This window comes from Anastrepha obliqua, chromosome 4, assembly GCF_027943255.1.
Source record: "Anastrepha obliqua isolate idAnaObli1 chromosome 4, idAnaObli1_1.0, whole genome shotgun sequence".
NCBI classification, from domain to species: Eukaryota; Metazoa; Arthropoda; class Insecta; order Diptera; family Tephritidae; genus Anastrepha; species Anastrepha obliqua.
Genome location: NC_072895.1, coordinates 104,237,238 through 104,254,837, shown reverse-complemented (window position 1 = coordinate 104,254,837; position 17,600 = coordinate 104,237,238). Strand labels below are relative to the sequence as shown.

At 34.7% G+C, this 17,600-nt stretch overlaps 1 protein-coding gene across 5 annotated transcripts in view; it reads left to right on the top strand.

Moving 5' to 3' along the window:
- LOC129246427 (centrosomin) overlaps positions 1–17,600 on the top strand; it is a 72,841-nt gene that overhangs the window by 22,534 nt on the left and 32,707 nt on the right. Inside the window, exon 1 of one of the 5 annotated variants that reach the window (XM_054885248.1) lies at positions 4,460–5,206. The exons of the other annotated variants lie outside the window; for them this stretch is intronic. Coding sequence (XP_054741223.1) covers positions 5,124–5,206 — 83 coding nt within the window. The 5' untranslated portion in view covers positions 4,460–5,123. Of the gene's footprint in view, positions 1–4,459; positions 5,207–17,600 lie in introns of those variants that run through there. 5 annotated transcript variants of the gene reach the window in all.

Genomic DNA, 17,600 nt, shown 5'->3' with positions numbered 1-17,600 from the left:
ATTTTTTTAGTTTCTATATAACAACAGAAAGAGACGTACGTAGGATTTTTTCGATATTTTGTTTTTTCGCGAAATGGTGCACGTTTGAACAAAAAGTTACAATTTTCACTATAAAAAACGACATAAAATTGTTGATTAAAAAAAAAACTATGTAATATAAATAAAAAATCCTACGTACGTCTCCGGAGAAAGGTATTTCGAATGTATTGTCAAAATTTCGTAGGAATCGGTAAAGATTTGTTCGAGTTATGTCTTCGGCCAGTTTAAAAAAAGTGATTTCGAGAAAAATGCGTTTAAAGTTGTAAGTATTGTAAAATCACACCTGCGAGGCACTGCCGTCGAATGAAAAATTTGGGCATTTAGACATTTTTGCTGGCATCCCTCATTTGGTATATTATTTCTAAGACCCTAAAGCACCTTTTAAGACAAAAAAAAATTTTTCGATTTTTTTCAAAATTCTAGACCAGCTTCCCCCCTTAACCTAAATTAAGCCAAGATGCTGGCAAAGGGACGAAACGTTGAAGAAAAGTTGCAACTAAGTGTACAGATGGGTGTAGTAAAAAAAAAATTCAGTTGATAAAGTTAAGAGTGTTGTGGAGACTTTGGTTGGGCAAATGCTGTAGAAAAATGTATTCAAACGGTCCCAGTGTGGTTCTCAGTACCTTAAATAAAGCTGGGCACACCTGCATAGAAGATACTGAACTATCTCCAGTTCATTTTACTTATACTTTCTAACACCAGCTGCTGCAGTAATTATTGCTAGTTATACCCAGCTTTCTGGCGTGTTTGCTGATAAACCAATGACCAGTAAGAATGGCGATAAGTGTGACCTTCGGTAAATAGATCGGATGTTTTCTTAAAATTATCTTCAAGCCATATGAGTTCAGTAGTTTTTCAACTGGACGCCGCACGCCAACTATTATTCGATTGCCGTATATGGCCTAGGAAAAGAGATCCGAACTGTATGTCGAAAACAAAGTTGAAACCTTAAAATATTGAACTTTTAAAAGTCTCATGCCGTAACAGTTTTTGAAATAGAAGAATATTAAAAATCTCGAAAGAAGTTGAAAAGTTAAAATTTAAGGAAAACAAAATATTATATCTTGTAGTTTATGGATTTTATTCCCATCAAATAGAATCTGATACAAAAATACTGTAAATGACGTAGCCGGAGTTAATACATTGAGATTTTGTTTTTTTTTAACTTTCTAATACAGATATTAGTATGGTTGCCAGCTTTAGATAAATTGTACATCAAAAGAACCATGGCACACGTACAAAGAATGGCCAGTCTTTGCATCTGCGGGACCCTCAGAACCACACCCACAGATGCACTAAATATTATGCTTAACATTTTACCAATAGAGCAGTACGGTAAGCAAACAGCTGCCAAAGCAACTCTCAGACTAAGAGAAATCGGCCTACTCAGAACTTACCAAAGAGGACACTCCTCAATTTTAGAACAATTCCCCTGCATTCCTAGCACAACGGATTTCTGTAGGACCAAGGACATCAATTTTAATAAATCCTTTGTCACAGTATTTCCTTCCAAAGAGGAATGGGATAACGGGCTCATTGTTAAGATAAATGACTTAAACATCTACACAGATGGCTCAAAACTGGACAACCAAGTAGGTGGAGGGGTCTACTCCGACAAACTCGGAGTATGCCAATCATTTCGCTTACCTGGTCATTGCAGTGTATTTCAGGCGGAAGTCACTGCCATAAAAGAGGGACTTAAAGAAATAAAAACGAGAGTATTATCCGCAAATGAAGTCTTCATTTACTCGGACAGTCAAGCAGCAATAAAAGCGCTGGAATCAAGAACGCACTCGTCAAAAACAGTTCTAGAATGTTTTAAACTACTAGATGACGTATCTAAGTGATACAAGGTGCACCTTATCTGGGTATCAGGCCACAGGAACATCGCAGGAAACTGTAAGGCGGATGAACTTGCAAGAACCGGTACAACGCTCGATCTCGAACCAGATAAGGCGCAGATACCCATGCCCATAGCCACTTGTAAATTACTTATTGACAGGGAAACCATCAAAAAGGTAAATACAATCTGGCAAAACCTCACAACACGCGAACTAAGCAGACAGACATGGCCGAACTGGAATGGCGGTCGATCGAAGATCTTGCTAAGATTCAACAGAGAATCTATAAGAAAAATGATAGGTGTTTTAACTGGTCATTGTTTAATAGGCAGCCACGCTAGAAGGTTAGGACTCCCTTACTTCGATTTCTGTAGAAGCTGTCTTAATACAGAAGAAGGGGAAACAGTCAGAAGCTCTGCTCGTTTATTAAAGCAACCGGATGGTTTGAAAAGGAACACGTAGAGTAAAGATAAGCTCCAGTGGCATCACAATGGACCTGCCGAAGGTCTAAGTGTGTCTTACGACAACCACCCTACCTACCTAATACAGAAAGAAGTTGCAACACAAAAATACTGTAGATAGCTTAGCCGGAAGATTCCTCTAATTCTTTGCAGGAAGCGAGCAGCATGCTTCATTTGTTCCAGGTCGGTGAAAGTGCTACCGGAGTACATTTTCTTGCTAACTCGTCTGCCCTCTCGTGTAATTCTCTAGTTGCCCAGGTTAATTGGCCTCTATTCTATAGCTTGGGTCTGTACGAGGGATTGGTGATTCAGTCTCTATTTGGTTTGCTACATCTGGTAGAAGGTCTCTCTTCTTTTATCAACACTTTGAATGTCTAGCGGATATGAGTTAGCAGATATCCCCAAATTGTTGCGTTTCATTATGAAAAAAAAAAATTGGTTTGGTGCGAAATTAGTCTCATGGTATCACAATACCACCTTCATCAAAAAGTTCCGGCAATATATTCAGAACATTAAAACTACAAGTTTAATCCTCAAAAGTGAGACTATCGTAGGGAGCCATATCAAGTGAATTCTATGGCGGATGGATGGTATTCGTCAGCATCGCTTTCTTTTTTGAATGAAAACGACGTGTTTTGTTTTGATGTTGGCTCATTCGCAGCTCTCCACTCACTCGCCTGATGTCTGGATTGCAGGTCAGGTTCTTTGGTACCAACTTTGCAGCAACGCTGTGCAAACCCACACAATGACCTGAACGGACCCATACGCAATGTTCAAGTCCTCTCCCAGCTCTAGGATGGTTAACTTGCGATTATTAATCAACTTTTCTTTCCTTTTATTGATGTTTTCATCAATTTTCGATGTCGATGGTCTGCCTTTACGTCATCTTCGATGGGGTCACGATCACTTCTGAAGCGTTCATGTCACTCGTAAATGGCTGTTTTTTTTTTCATTACCAATACTCTTGTTTCTGAACATTTCTAAGGTTTTCGCATGGTAAAGTCCATTTTTAATGCAAAATTTAATACAAACTCGCTGTTGCAAATTCAAATCCGGTTCAAATCCGTTTAAAAACTTAATCGAAAACAGGTACAGATGTAGATTTACTCAAGGCAACGTAACTTTTACAAATGTCAAGCAGGAATTAGTAGAAATGTTAATCAGAGATGTAGCAACCTACCACAAAAAAAAACAGAACTCCAATCAGCTGACTTAGAGTGTCATCTGCCAGTTGTTCCGGCAGCTTTTTGGTCAAGGGGGCAGGTCTTTTGGGTTTAAGAGCAGTGCCCCTCTTTTTGATCATAGAATGGGCAGCACTAAAACCTAACCTCACTCAACTTAACATGGCGTGAGCTAATTATGTGTATGAGAAATAAAATTGAAGTTTGTAGAAAATAAGTTTTTTTATCTCTATATGTTGCCTTATTTTGTGTATTTTGTTTATCTTTGCTTAACTTTGGCCAGCTGTCCCTCTGACCGCAAAAACGTAATGTGGCATATGGACCATTTCGAAATGCTTACATTAATTTCCTCGTACACAAATGTTCGCAAGCGTATTTTTATACAGTTCTCTACGAGTTTTAATTTTTTGTTGATTTTGTTTTTGAAGTTTTTTTTTCGCAAAACATATCCATTAACAACTGCACAACTTTCTTACCCTTTCCCCAATTTCCGACACAGGTGAATCTCGCAGCAGCAGTAGAACAAAATTGTGACCAAAAATAAATATCTACAATACATACATACGACGTATATAGTATGTATAAACGAAAAAAGAAAGACTATGAAATATTGTTGATGCATGCAACAGCAGGCAATTTCGCACGGATTTGCAGCTAGGCGAGATCGAGCTGTAAGTGACTCATTGCTAGAGGCGCGCGCGTGTACCGTCTGAGACATACTCGTACGCGACTGCTGCTGGTCGCTGGGTTGACACGCTGGCGCTACTTTAGTTATTTTAGAACTAAAAACGTGAAAGTGAAGCAAAAAAACAAATAAGAAAAATTAAAAAATTACTAAAAACACGTATTGCCACAAACGTTTAAGAAGTCCCCTCTTTTTTTCAGTTGTTGCTATTTTTTTTGTTTTTTTTTTTAAAAGAAGGGCTAAATTAGTTTTGGCGGCAATTCAAAATTCGGAACTTTTGGTGGCCTCATTCGTTGTGGAAGCTGATTTGAAGTGAATGTTTTTTTGGAATTTTTATTTTTGCTAACTTCTGTGCCTTGAGCCGCTTTTGATGTGTAAAAAAAAAATGTAAAAGTATCTGTGTGTGTATATGAAACATTTATGATTTACGACGAGTCACCAGCAAAACGAGAAAAGAAAAAATAAGTAAATGCACGCATTTATTTATAAATATTACCGCTAACCAGTGAAAAAGGGTTTGTCAGCGTTGCTATTTGTTTACTTAGCGCGCGCTTATCAGTTTAACCAGAAACTGACATCGATAACGTGAATAAGACCCTCAATGCAATTAGTCAAATTGAAATCGGAAAAGTCTGAAAATAAATAAAACGCTGATAAAGTCAAGTCCAAAAGAAATTTGGTTGCCATACTTAGGATAAAAATAAATCAAACAAAAGAAAAAAAAAAAAAAAAAAATTACAACATTTTCACTAAAGTAGTGCCAACCATAAATGTAAAGTGCCAAATTGTAGTAGCAGTAAAAGAACAAACTACGCAAGTAACGAAACCAAAGATATACATCCAAAATTAGAAAATAGCATAAAATCAAACGACCAAAAAAAAAAACAAACAAAGATTAAACATAAAACCACCAAAAATGTCGGGCATATTCCGTAGCACTTCGTTGAACAACACCAGTCATTCTACACCGCAGAAACGCTACTCTTTTGGCGCTTTTTGGTAAGCATAGTTCAGCACTCTTTGCTAATAAATTTTTTATGTACTAACTTGTTTATGGCCATTTCCGCAGAATTTTTAACATCAATAAAATGCATGTGTTCCTTCGCTAGTTCTGCGATGCAATAAAAATTAGAGGAAATTCACAATTATGTACTTAATTTTTATTTTTGATTTTTCCATATCTGAGTGAACAAAATAAAGCAATTGAAAAACTAAAAAAATTACATAAAACACAAGTAAGGAAGTAACGGGGTTTCAATGGTGGCATCATAATTTTGTATTTATTTACAAATAATGCCTTAAATCACTTTTTATGATGTCGCAATAGCAAAAAGTCTTTCTAGATATGTTTTGAATGAACCTCACACGAATGAGCAACGTTTGAAAATGATTAAAAACGATGATAATTGAGAATTATTTTGAAAAAATATCATCAAAAACGGGGCTTACTGATCTCAAAAAATCGATCGCTACAAAATTTTTCGCAGTGGTCATATGAGCGCTACATAAATTTAACACGTTTTACTTCTACTACTCTGGAATAAATATTAGCTCTCGATACCTCAATTTATTGCTTTGTACTTTATTTAAAAACTAAGTTGGTATGTCTCTATTGAAAAACTGTTTATAAGCTCGTTTAGAACAGTCAGTATTTTTTATAACGCAACTTCTGCTGTCTGTCGAGTGGGTTTGTGAGTGACTGCTTCAATGTCTAATTTGAATGCAACACATTTTTGATTTTTGTATTAACGATTTTGTTTATATTTTTTTATTTAAATTTTTTTTTTGTTAAATTAATTTTTTGGTTTTCTATAAAATAAAATTTTTTAATGAATTTTTTTTATCTAAATTTTTTTTTATTAATTTTTTTTTAATTATTTAAAGTTTTTCTTATTTATTGTTTTTATTTAAGTTTTTTTATTTGTTTTTATTTTATTTTGTGTTAGTTTTTTATTTTATTTACATTTGGTTTATTATTATTTTTTTTTTTAATTTAAATGTATAGCGTTTTTCAATAGGTGCGCTTCAACTTTTTTCCGATAGGGAGGGCGAACGACGCAATATTTTTTATTTTTCGCTTGTCATTTGTAAACTTCATTAGTATACATTTCATCATGGAACGCTACACACTTGAGCAACGCTTCCAAATCATTGAATTTTATTATAAAAATGCGTGCTCTGTTAAGAAAGTTTAAAGTCGAAAAATCATCTTCAGTGATGAAGCTCACTTTTGGCTCAATGGCTTTGTCAACAAGCAAAATATGCGTTACTGGGCAGAAAGCAATCCACACGTGATTCATGAGGCACCGTTGCATCCCGAAAAAATCACTGTTTGGTGCGGTTTACATGCCGGCGGCGTAATTGCCCATATTTTTTCGTTGACGAGAACGATCGCCACAAAGTCAAACCGTTTGCGTTTTATTCAAAAAAAAAGCGCTCTTACTGAAAACTTTATTTCATTGATTTTTATTTTTATTATTGTATTTTTTTATTTTTAATTTGTTTTGTTTTTAATATTTAAAAATTTTTCGTTTTTAATATTTAAAGTTTTTTTTTTAATTGTTTTTGTTTTTTATTTAAAAAATCAAAAAATCAATTTTTCAATATATTCTATTTTTAAAATATTTTTTTTTTCAAAATTAAAAAAGTTTTTTTTTTTTCAAAATTAAAATTTTTTTTTTCAAAATTTTCCCTTAAATATTTTTTAATTAAAAAATTTTTTTTTTCTTTAATCTAATATTACCTTGGCCTTTCAAGTTTGTGATTGAATTCCTATGGGTAGAATGCGCTTTTCCGAAAATTTGGTATAAAATGTTTGCATATCGATATTTTTTAATTTGTTTTCACAAATGTTCAAAACAACTATTTATACTATTTTTTATAAAATGACAATCCTCTGAGTGCATTTCTGCTATGAAGAAAGCATCTCATAAGAACTGACATTCGGGGGCGGCATAAAACTGTAGGTTCCTCCATTTGTAGATTAATATCAAGACGCAGGGAAACTACCACACCTAACAAATGATTAATGCATCAATTATAAATATATTCATATCACTTAGGCCCGTCTTGTCCTTAAACAGACATGACATATTAACAAATCATTGTAACTTACGTAAATACAATAATAACTGGATCAAACCCGATTTGAGTCATACTGAATGCATCATGAGGAAATTATAAATCGTATACGCACACTAATGCTTTTGGTACATGCCAAATTTTAAACTTTAATTGGACGTATTGCGACAAAAAGGGACGAAAGAAAAAAGACAAAAGTGCACTAAAATTCGTCTCATGCCGCCTGCAAGTGCAAAGTAAACTATTGAAATACAGTTAATTTTAGCTTTTCGGTACGCCAAAACTGTCGCGTCCGTTCGTTTATTTATTCTTCTTTATTTGGTTTTTATTTTTTTTTAATAAAAAGGGTTTTATTAATATTTCCTATTGGATTGCACGTCATTCCGTCTGCATAAACAACAGAGAACTGCTGACTACAAGCATTCATATAAATATGCCTCTGGATCGTTTGTTGCATAGTAAGTTCAACTGTGCTGTGCCCTACATGCCCACAACAGTTATCTGCATACATACACATGCTTATGGACAAAATAATAGTATCGCTAATTGAATAATAGAAACTTTGTACAAGATTTATAAAAATGTGACAAATTTTCATCTTAATTTCCAATTTTTTTTAATTCGATAAAAAAAGTTGTTGGTACGCAGTTTAATAGCCCATTAAATTTGAATATAATAAAGTGCAAACTTTCTCAAAATTCTCGCTCATTTTTGATAAAATTCTTTCCTGACGATGTAGCGCAATTTCCCCCTTTGATTTATATGATATTTGTTGTGGAATGAGCTATATTTTTATAAAAAAAAATTATGAAAATTTATGCAACCAAAGAAAAGTAGTTAAAACTGTTCTAAATATCGCGTTTCTATTATTTTGTCCGTAAGTGCATTTGACATAAACCACAAAAGTAGATACTTCTTGGTATAATGCGCGTGCTACGCACCACGTGCGCTTGTTTTAATGCACATACCTAAGTACTTTGATGCACATACACACATATATAGCTCATTTAATGTAATACACCCGCAAACATGCGTATTTATGTAAGTGTACATACTATTTCCGTTTCCTCTTCCCACTTCCACTGTATCTTCTATTGAATTATAACAAGTTTATTGATTGTTAATTTTTCTGGTTAAACTAATCTTTCTTTTGAGAAGCCATAAAAATTATGTAAACTATGTACATTTTCACTTAGTTAAAAGAAAAGAAGAACTTACTGCATCCTCTTTTCTTGGACTTTCGTCACCCCGCTTCAATTGTTGTATCTCTGCTTCAGTGTGTTATTAGTTCCATGCAACACTAGAATCTCTATTTAGGAAAACAGCACGATCGCTATTCACATACACACACATACTTACGCCTACGTAGACATATTATAAATATATGCACATTTATCGACCGATTACGCTTTCCTTCACTTCTGTAACATTTATCTCTTTATTTTGTAGTTATTTCGCTTCAAAAGTGCATTGAAATGAAGCATATAAATTTATCTCAAATATCCATATATGCCCGGCTGCCTTTCTTTATCGCTGTATTATTGTTGTATTTATTACGAGTATTCAATTGAAAGTGCCCCAGAGTTTGAGTTTATTTAAGCTGATAAAGCGAGAGATTTGCAAATGTAAATTTGCATTTAAATACTTGGGTTAATATTTTAAAAGGGTGTGTCATTGTGTACTTTAAAATGATGTATCAAAGAAAAAGAAAATGGCGTATCAAAGAAGTGAGAGCTAAGGTGTCAAAATTTTAGACCCGCGAAAGCAGTATAACTAAGGAGAAGGTGCTGAGATGATTTCACTTCATTCTCCGTAGAACTGACGCACAATGGACTCAGAAGTTATGTCGAGTTTCACAGCATACATATGTAGGTCCTGTAAGTGAGTAGGTAGGTAGAAGTGACAGTTGGTCTTTAAACCAACTCACTTAGGCTATTGCCGACTCATTGTGATACCACATTAGGATACTACTCCTCGTTAAATAATTTTGTTCTAAGTGCAAGCCCATTGATCTGGCTGACAATTATATCCCCAAGGTCATCAGTATCATTCAAGAACGATGAGCCAAAGTACCTCAATCTAGTGGCATGCGACGCAAGGCAGTGACAGAGAAGATGTCTGACATTCTCATTTTTGCAGCTTCTGCAATAGTCGAAATGAGGTACATACGTTCAATCTTTGAGCAAGTCGACCTGTGATCGAAGCAACTACCTAGAGATGTTTCTCCTTGACCGACTAACGAGCACCTTTGAGCGCTAATGGCTCCCGAAATTCGAGAGCTGTGGCTTTGAAGATTCTTTGAGCGCCTGCGATGCACACGTGTCCAGAGAGTCTCATGATCTTGGAAGTTGCTGTACTTTCCTAGCGTCTTTGAGTTGAAGCGAAACCCATTTTTCCGGGAGTAGACCACAGATAGTCAAGGAGATCTCAGCTCATCTGCTCCGTAGTTTCCTGCAATACCACTAGGACTGTGGTACCTAGACGAGTGACAAAGAATTCGGATGCGATCGAAAGTGAAGTCAGACACGCCTCGTCCTGTTTCGCGCCCATTGTCATCTAGTTCAAAGTCCTAATGGCCGCTTGACTGTCGGAGTAGATATTCATTTCCGTGGCAGTTGTTACACAAGTAAGCAGGCGATTGGTTTCTTTGATTGCGGCTACCTGTGCTTGGAACACACTTCAGTGATACGGTGACCTGTGGCTTTTTGCCATTGTCAAATCGTATAAAATGTAATCGAGTCTTTGTATTTAAATAATAATCGTTATTTTCCTATTTAAAAATCCGATACAAAACAAATCAGTGAAGAGTTTGAGACCTCTCAACTGGAGGCCACTGGTCTATCGTCGCCAAGCGGTCTATCGTCGCACCAGCGGATGCTATTGTTGTCCAGCCTTCTGTTCTGTATAATGGACCTACGAACGATATACATACATATGAAACAAACGGCCTATGCTCCGACTAAGAGCGATGATATGTGCAGAGAATTTTTTTATATATTAGTATTTCTTTAGTTCTTCTAAAAGTAAATATCAGGGAATACAGAAATAAAATAGAAGGCTACTCTGCTCAAAGTTCATATATGTCATTGGTAACGTGATTTCGGCGCCGGGATTATTTTTGGGTGTACGGCCTCTCATTTGTTATACATGTTTTTAATATAGTTCACTCCTAGGACGGCAATGGCCAACTTTTTCGAGTACATTTCTGCCATAGGAAAAATCTTAAAACACTGTAGATGCCTCAGTTGCTGGAAGAAACCATTTGTAGATCTAAACCAGTTTCTCACACGATAAGCTCAATACAATCTTATATGTTGTATTTAGGATTCTGATTAAGGAGGCTGATCTCGGTAGATGGCGGGAGATGATGCCTTGAAAATGAACACGCTTTGAATGCTCAACAGGGAAAGAATCCACGTGATAGACTTTCTTGGATTTTCTGCTTCCAAATTGTTCATATGCATTTTACAACTAGGTTGTTAAGGTGGCACAAAATTAATCATCCAATTTTGTTTTTGAATAACTTAGTTAAATAAAATAATCCGATAGGGTGATTAATTTTGCGCCATCTTGTATTTGTTTATATCGTAGTTATTTACATGCTATTGCTATCTTTATTAATCGACTACACCCTTTTTTATCTGCGTACAAAAATCCAGCGAACAACATTCCAATATGCGGTAGTGTTCTAAATTGTCTTGACCTCAAAGTTACTGTACATTATCAGCGTTCCATGTTGAAGTGAGCAATAATTATTTGCAAATGAAAAGGGAGTTAACGACGCGCTGTGCAAATAAACATTATGCTGATATTCAAATCTCCCACCAACAATAGGTACGTAATACTCAAACACGGGCTAAACATCATCCGACACTCCGTGGCTTCGGCACCTAGCGAGAATCATAAAAACTGCATACACTCTGCTTTTGTTAACTTATTAAAGCAATATTCACTACTCGAGCGGTGAAAGGGCAAATTAGTGAATAAATTACATAGTATTATCGTAAAGCAAGCGTGTGTACTACTTGTAAAGTTAATAAATCTCAGATCGAGTGATGGCTTTTGAGGTTATAATAAAAACTTGACAGAGCTGCATAATTGACGATTAAGTGACAAATTAAATTAATACTTCTTGAGTATCACAAAAAAAATATATATAATATTGAAATATAAAATACTTTCATTTAAATAATTGAAAATTACCTCTTGAGTGGTTAAGCTCTTTGTTAAGTATTAAGCAATTTTTTCATAAAAATTTATTATATTTTAAGACTTCTACTAAAATAATTCGAGAAAATATTAAGATTTACCTAAGTTGGACCGATAAATCGTGAAAAATATGTTTCCAAAGAAACCGTATGGTCTACACAGACTTCGGCGTTAATCGGGATTACCGGCGCAATTAATTCTCATTAAAATTGTAGTGTGACAGACGGTTGTTACGCAGATTAGGGAACGGCTGATTTGCAAATTGGATAGTTTTGTCAGTAAAAGATGGATCACAGGCAACAAATACGGGTATTAGCCGCCTAATACTAGGAAATAATAACTTATTTAAAAAATCTTAAATTTCTATTTTTTAAATTGCTCGGAAACATTAAAACAATTAATGTAATTTTGAACGTGTGAGTGCAAACTTGCATTGCAGCCACTATTTCTTGTTCTTCTCTGAAAAGTTTTATTATTTTTCATTCACATCGAGAATTCCCCTAATCCGATTAAATTATGAAAATTAAGTCTAGTTGTAAATCCGATTAGTTGCACTGAATTCCTGAGATAATTCCCAAGTAAGTCATTAATCCCGATTAACGCCACCGTATGTCTAAATAAGACAAGATTCGGCTGAGTTATTCAAGTTTTCTTAAATCTATCTTTCAAAAAGAAAAAAAAAAAATAGCATTAAAAATTGCATTTTTTTTAATTTTGTGTTTTAAAATTAAATTTTTAAACATTTTTATGCAGATTTCTAATATATTCTTATTTTATCTGATGTAATTTTTTGGAAAAAATCATCTTTAAAAACTAATTTTATTCATAAAAACTTACTTATAAAACTCGGAAACTTTAAAAAACATAAAAAAATACATTTTAGCCGTTTTCTTTGAAAGTGGTGTAAGTCCATTTTATATTTAAGGGTTTGCATTTGAATGGTTTGAAAAATATTGGAATATGTTAAAGCACTGATTTTATGTTTTTTAAATATGAAATTGATTTAAATTTATAATGTAATCATTTTTTAGATGTGATTAACAATAATTTATACTTTTAATGTCTTTAAAAGGACCTACACCACTTTCGAAGTCAGCAAAAAGTAAAAAAGTGATCCGGTTTCTTTGAAAGTGGTGTAAGTCCATTTTGACAAAAAATTAGTTAATGATAAAACAATGAAAATTTTAACAGATTTTTTTGGAAAAAGTTTATAAATAAAAAGTTGATAGTAAATTGTATTAATTTTTATCATTAACCAATTTTTTGTCAAAGTCGACTTACACCACTTTCAAAGAAAACGGCTCACTTAATGCCTCTATAAGCTGTTCTTGAGTTTGTGTAACGTTTCCGTCCAGTAACGATTGCAGTTGGGCGTCCTCAATATTATAATTTTGGTCTTCCAGAGCGCTCTTTATCAGCGAAGTCGAGGTCACCGCTGTCAAACCCCGATAACTTGCTTATATAATCAGCAATAAGAGTCACAGCAACAACTATGGCCCTTATTATGAACGGCGTTCAATCTTCGACTGAGAGCTGATCGAACGAATTCTCATTTGGTCACTGAGAATTTCGCTTGCTTCGGTGAATCATTAATAGATTATTTCTGCCGGCTGACACCACAAATTTATATTAAAGAAAAAGAAAGAAAGAGTTGTTAAAAAGTTGGTAAAAGTTAGTATGACGGAGTTGTGGGGTTCGATGATGATGGCAATGAGAGTTTAGTGGAACTGGTTAGAAGTAGAAAACGGTTGAAGTACACTTCCAATCCCTTGGAAATGTTTTATACCGAGCAAGTGCAGCCTTTTTAAAATATATTGGTACACATAGCATTATGGAAGATTCCTTATAGCTTTCTTACAAAAAACTTCTGCGCTATCTAAAGAAGTGTTTGTAGAGCTGCTATCTACTATAGAAATGTTGCTGCAGTAATGCACCTGAGCCAAATCTATTCAAAATATTTGAAGCTAGTCACAACATTGCTATTCTGCGAGTATTGGCAACGAAAATATGCTTGGTCTATGCTCACGTTGTTGTTGTTGTAGCAGCAAAACATCCATGTACGGGAAGTACTGCTGGAGTGGCAGCCCTGGGCGGAAATCAAAAGCCACTATAATTCACCTCAATCCACTTTCTTGTCGCTCCTATAGGCAGTCCTAAGCAATTGAGTGCCTGCGCAAATTCGTTCACATTTTTTTGCCGACTGAACCTTAAAACATATTTGTTTTGCAAATTAAATAATTTTTTTGCATTTGCGACTCGCGCTTTTCTAGCTGTTATTTGGTACTTGCAACTTCAGACCTGCATTAATTAATAAAAAAATTTTAAATAAATACGCGCTCTTCGCTACAGCATCGAAAGCAAAATTCTGTTCAGCAGAAAATTTGGTGCTCTACAAAAATTTCCACAGGGTTGCATTTCTCATAATGTGAATTTATAATTCAATCAAACGATAACCAGCGAAGCTCGAAAATTGAATGCAACTCCTAATAAGGGCCCGGAAACTTAATTGCGCAACTAATGCGAGTATGCGTTTTTTGAAAGCAAATGCAGGTTGCAATGTAGGGCATTCCTTTGAGTAGTCTCCTTATTTCTTGGCATACAAAAAGAACTTTAGAATTTTATAAATTCCTTTTGGTTATGTAATCCGAAAAAAAAACAATATTTCCAAGCGCATTCGAATCGAAACTCTTAGCACTTTAATCCATTATCTTACTCTTTAATCCATTACCTTACCCTTTGATGTGTAATTAGTTCAATCAATTATTTTGCTCTATGATGCATTCACTTTCCTTAATCACAATAAAGAAGTGAAGTAATCGTGTGCAACTCAAATACTTTTTTATCTACATTTTATAGAATTTATTGGGTCACTAGCTCCCTTGCTCAGTTGTAAAATCCCAAGTAATCGATGCGGCAATAAATTTCTTTGAACATCACTTAACGCCCAACGAATGTGATTACAAAGAAATATGTTGCACTAACAAAAACAACAAAGACATGTGTACTTTGCCAGAAATTTGGTAAACAAAAGTAAAAAATAATGTAAAAAAATTAAAAAAAGAAAAGAAAAAAAACGAAATAAAGCAAAACTTTGGCCGGACCAACAGATGCATCGCCTGCTGTTTGACCAATTTGTCGGTTTGCTACCAATTTATGTTGGCAATTAGATTGATGAGTACATATGCCCATGTATGCACACATAACGGTTGGGTGCTGGAGGCAAAAGCCCGTTCCTTGCAATGGCCAAAAGCGTCCAATGTAAACAAGTGTTCTTTCACATTTGCTTGAATGGTTTATTGTTTAGAATACTTTTGGGCGATTATACATGCATATGTATAAGGATTTATGCCAAGCGTCAAATCTCTTAACACCTCATTACCCATTTGTATGTGATGCTGGCATATTATTTGTGCTCCTGTAAACTACCAAAGTGGTGGTCCTCAACAAATAGAAATGCACAAAGTATACAAATAGAAGTAAACCAAACCATTCAACCAAGTACTTCTCCTTCATTTTACTTTTTCTGCTTCACAGACATTGATTTCTCTTCTTGTATAGCTAAATATTGTATATGTATATATTTTTTTTCATAATTGTTCCCAGTCGGCATTTGGATGGTGGAAGATCATTTCTCAAAGCGACGCTCCGTGACTGCAATGCAATGCAATGAATCCACTACTCTTCTGGACGAGAGTTTGACAAAATTTTCCTCTCAAGTCTAAGCAAAAAAAAAAAACAAAAAAAACAATGGAGAATTTTTTTTTTTTGACGGCAATATAATTTTTTTCGATCGCCGAAACCATCAATCCACTAGTTTTCTGGAGACCATTTGACAAATTTATCCCAAAACTCCCAAAAACAAAACAAAAACATTTTTGTTCGACTGTGGAAATAATAAAACCCGTACTCTGCTTAGAGAGTGCTAGCAGTTCTTTGTCTCAGGCCTATAAAAAATATATAAATATATATATATTTCGATTCTCAAAGCCTTGTATTTACTATTTTTCTGGGAGTATTTAACGATCTTTGTCTCAAGTCTATCAAAAAAAGCAAATATTTCTTTATTTCGACCGGCGAAGCAATGTATCCACTACTTTTCTAGAGAGCGTTTGACGATGTGTTTCACATCTATCAAAAAACAAAAAAAAAAAACACAGAACATTATTATTTTATGGACCGGAATAATATTTTTCCCGATTGTCTAAGTCATGAATCATCTATATTACTTTTCTGGAGCACGTCTGACGATCTTTGTCTTAAGCCTGTCAAAAAAAAAAAGAACTTTTTTTTTCGACCATCGGAGTAATGAATCCCATACTCTTCTAGAGGGAGTGCTAGAAGTTCTTTGTCTGAAGCCTATCAAAAGGAACACAATTTTTTACGATTCTCTAAGCGATAAATTCACTACTTTTCCGGGGAGCTTTTGACGATCTTTGTCTCAAGTTTATCCATTTCTATTTTTTTTGTCAATCGTCGAAACCAGAAATCATAGAAGATTTCTCATGATAACTCGCCTTGTCAGGGAACCTACTGAAATACCTTAAGATTTCTCATAACTTTTCTTCTATTATCTTCTGGTAAAGTCACAGAGCATTTCCTATGACCAATTTTCCGACTCTCGAGGTCCACAACAGAAAGTGTTTGCTGGGTTTCTTTAGTTTATTTTTGTTTCCTACAATGTGGTTTGTGTAACTTAAGCTTTATGCACACTGTATGTTCTGACTTATGTCTATTTGATACCCCAGCCTTCAATTTGTATAAATTTGTGAGTGCTACGTTTGCGTGTCAATCTCCTTTTTATACTCCTTTTTTCTTCTGCTTTTTTTTTCTTCCTCTTACGACATGTCTACACACACGTAACGCGCGCTCAAACGGTGCCATGCATATTGACAATTCTGGGTAATGTTTTTTGTTTTGTTTATTTATAAATTGTGGCGTTCAAACAGAATTTATTTGTAGTCACCTTCGAAGCATTGGCGATATGGGGACTGGGGACGCCTAACAAAACTCAAAGGAAGAACAAACAAAAAAAATGAATTTCAACTGTTACTTGATTTCTATGAACGAAATTGAATGTTACGCATCATTGCGTGCATTGAACTCGCAGACAGACTGCTGATCTACATTTAAATGCGCAGCAGTAGAGTGCGTTCGCCTAATATGTACATTTGTATGACTTTTCCATACCCACCCAACGCCTTTTGCCGACTTTTGCAGTGAAAAAGTAGGTAATAATAAAGAAAAAATTGTTAAAGGCTTGGCGACCTATTGCTGTCGACTCGTTGTGGTTGGGCTTCACTTGACAATTAGGTGATTGTGGGAGTTGTTTTCGAAATATTTTGGTCGTCTGTAATGAACTTTTAATCACTTCTGTTTTGCAAAGAATCCTAAGCGTATAAATTTATTTTGCACGTATTTCTCTATATGGTAATTCAAAAAATTGATTTATTGCGACTTATGTGGATATTTTTTCATATTCAATAACCCCATTCACCATTTATGGAAATGAGAATTCCATTAAGGTAGTAGAAATTAAATTTTCAGATCGAAAAAGGTAGAAAATATTTGTGCATAAATTAGAGAAACGCTGAAAAAGAGACATCAAAAATGCATGCACAAACGGGTGATCAGTCTGAATGATGAGATAATGGATTGAGCGGATGCGGTGTATGAAGTGCTCGTGTAACCTCGTTTTTACGCGTTGATTTATTTGAATTCTATGGCGCGGCAGCTGTAACTAAACATATTTCTCAAGTTAACCATTCCCCAAATTTATTTAAACTTGCGGCTTATGGGACTCTATGGAGAAAAGCATGAATATGAAGCAATGTATGAATATGAAATTAGTTTTTATTGATTTCAAACACAAAATTGTTAAAAACTGATTACAATTTTAACATACAGGTATATTCATTTTACATAGCTCGATATGACCACCTTTTGCCTTGACTTCAAACGGTCAAAAAATGAGTTGCATGCTGCATGAATGTGATCTTGAGGCCGATTCTCGTATAATGGCTTTTTTCAGCGCATCCATACTGGCATATTTTTTAGTCCTCACCTTGCTCCCCAAAATGGACCAGATGGAATAGTACATCAGATT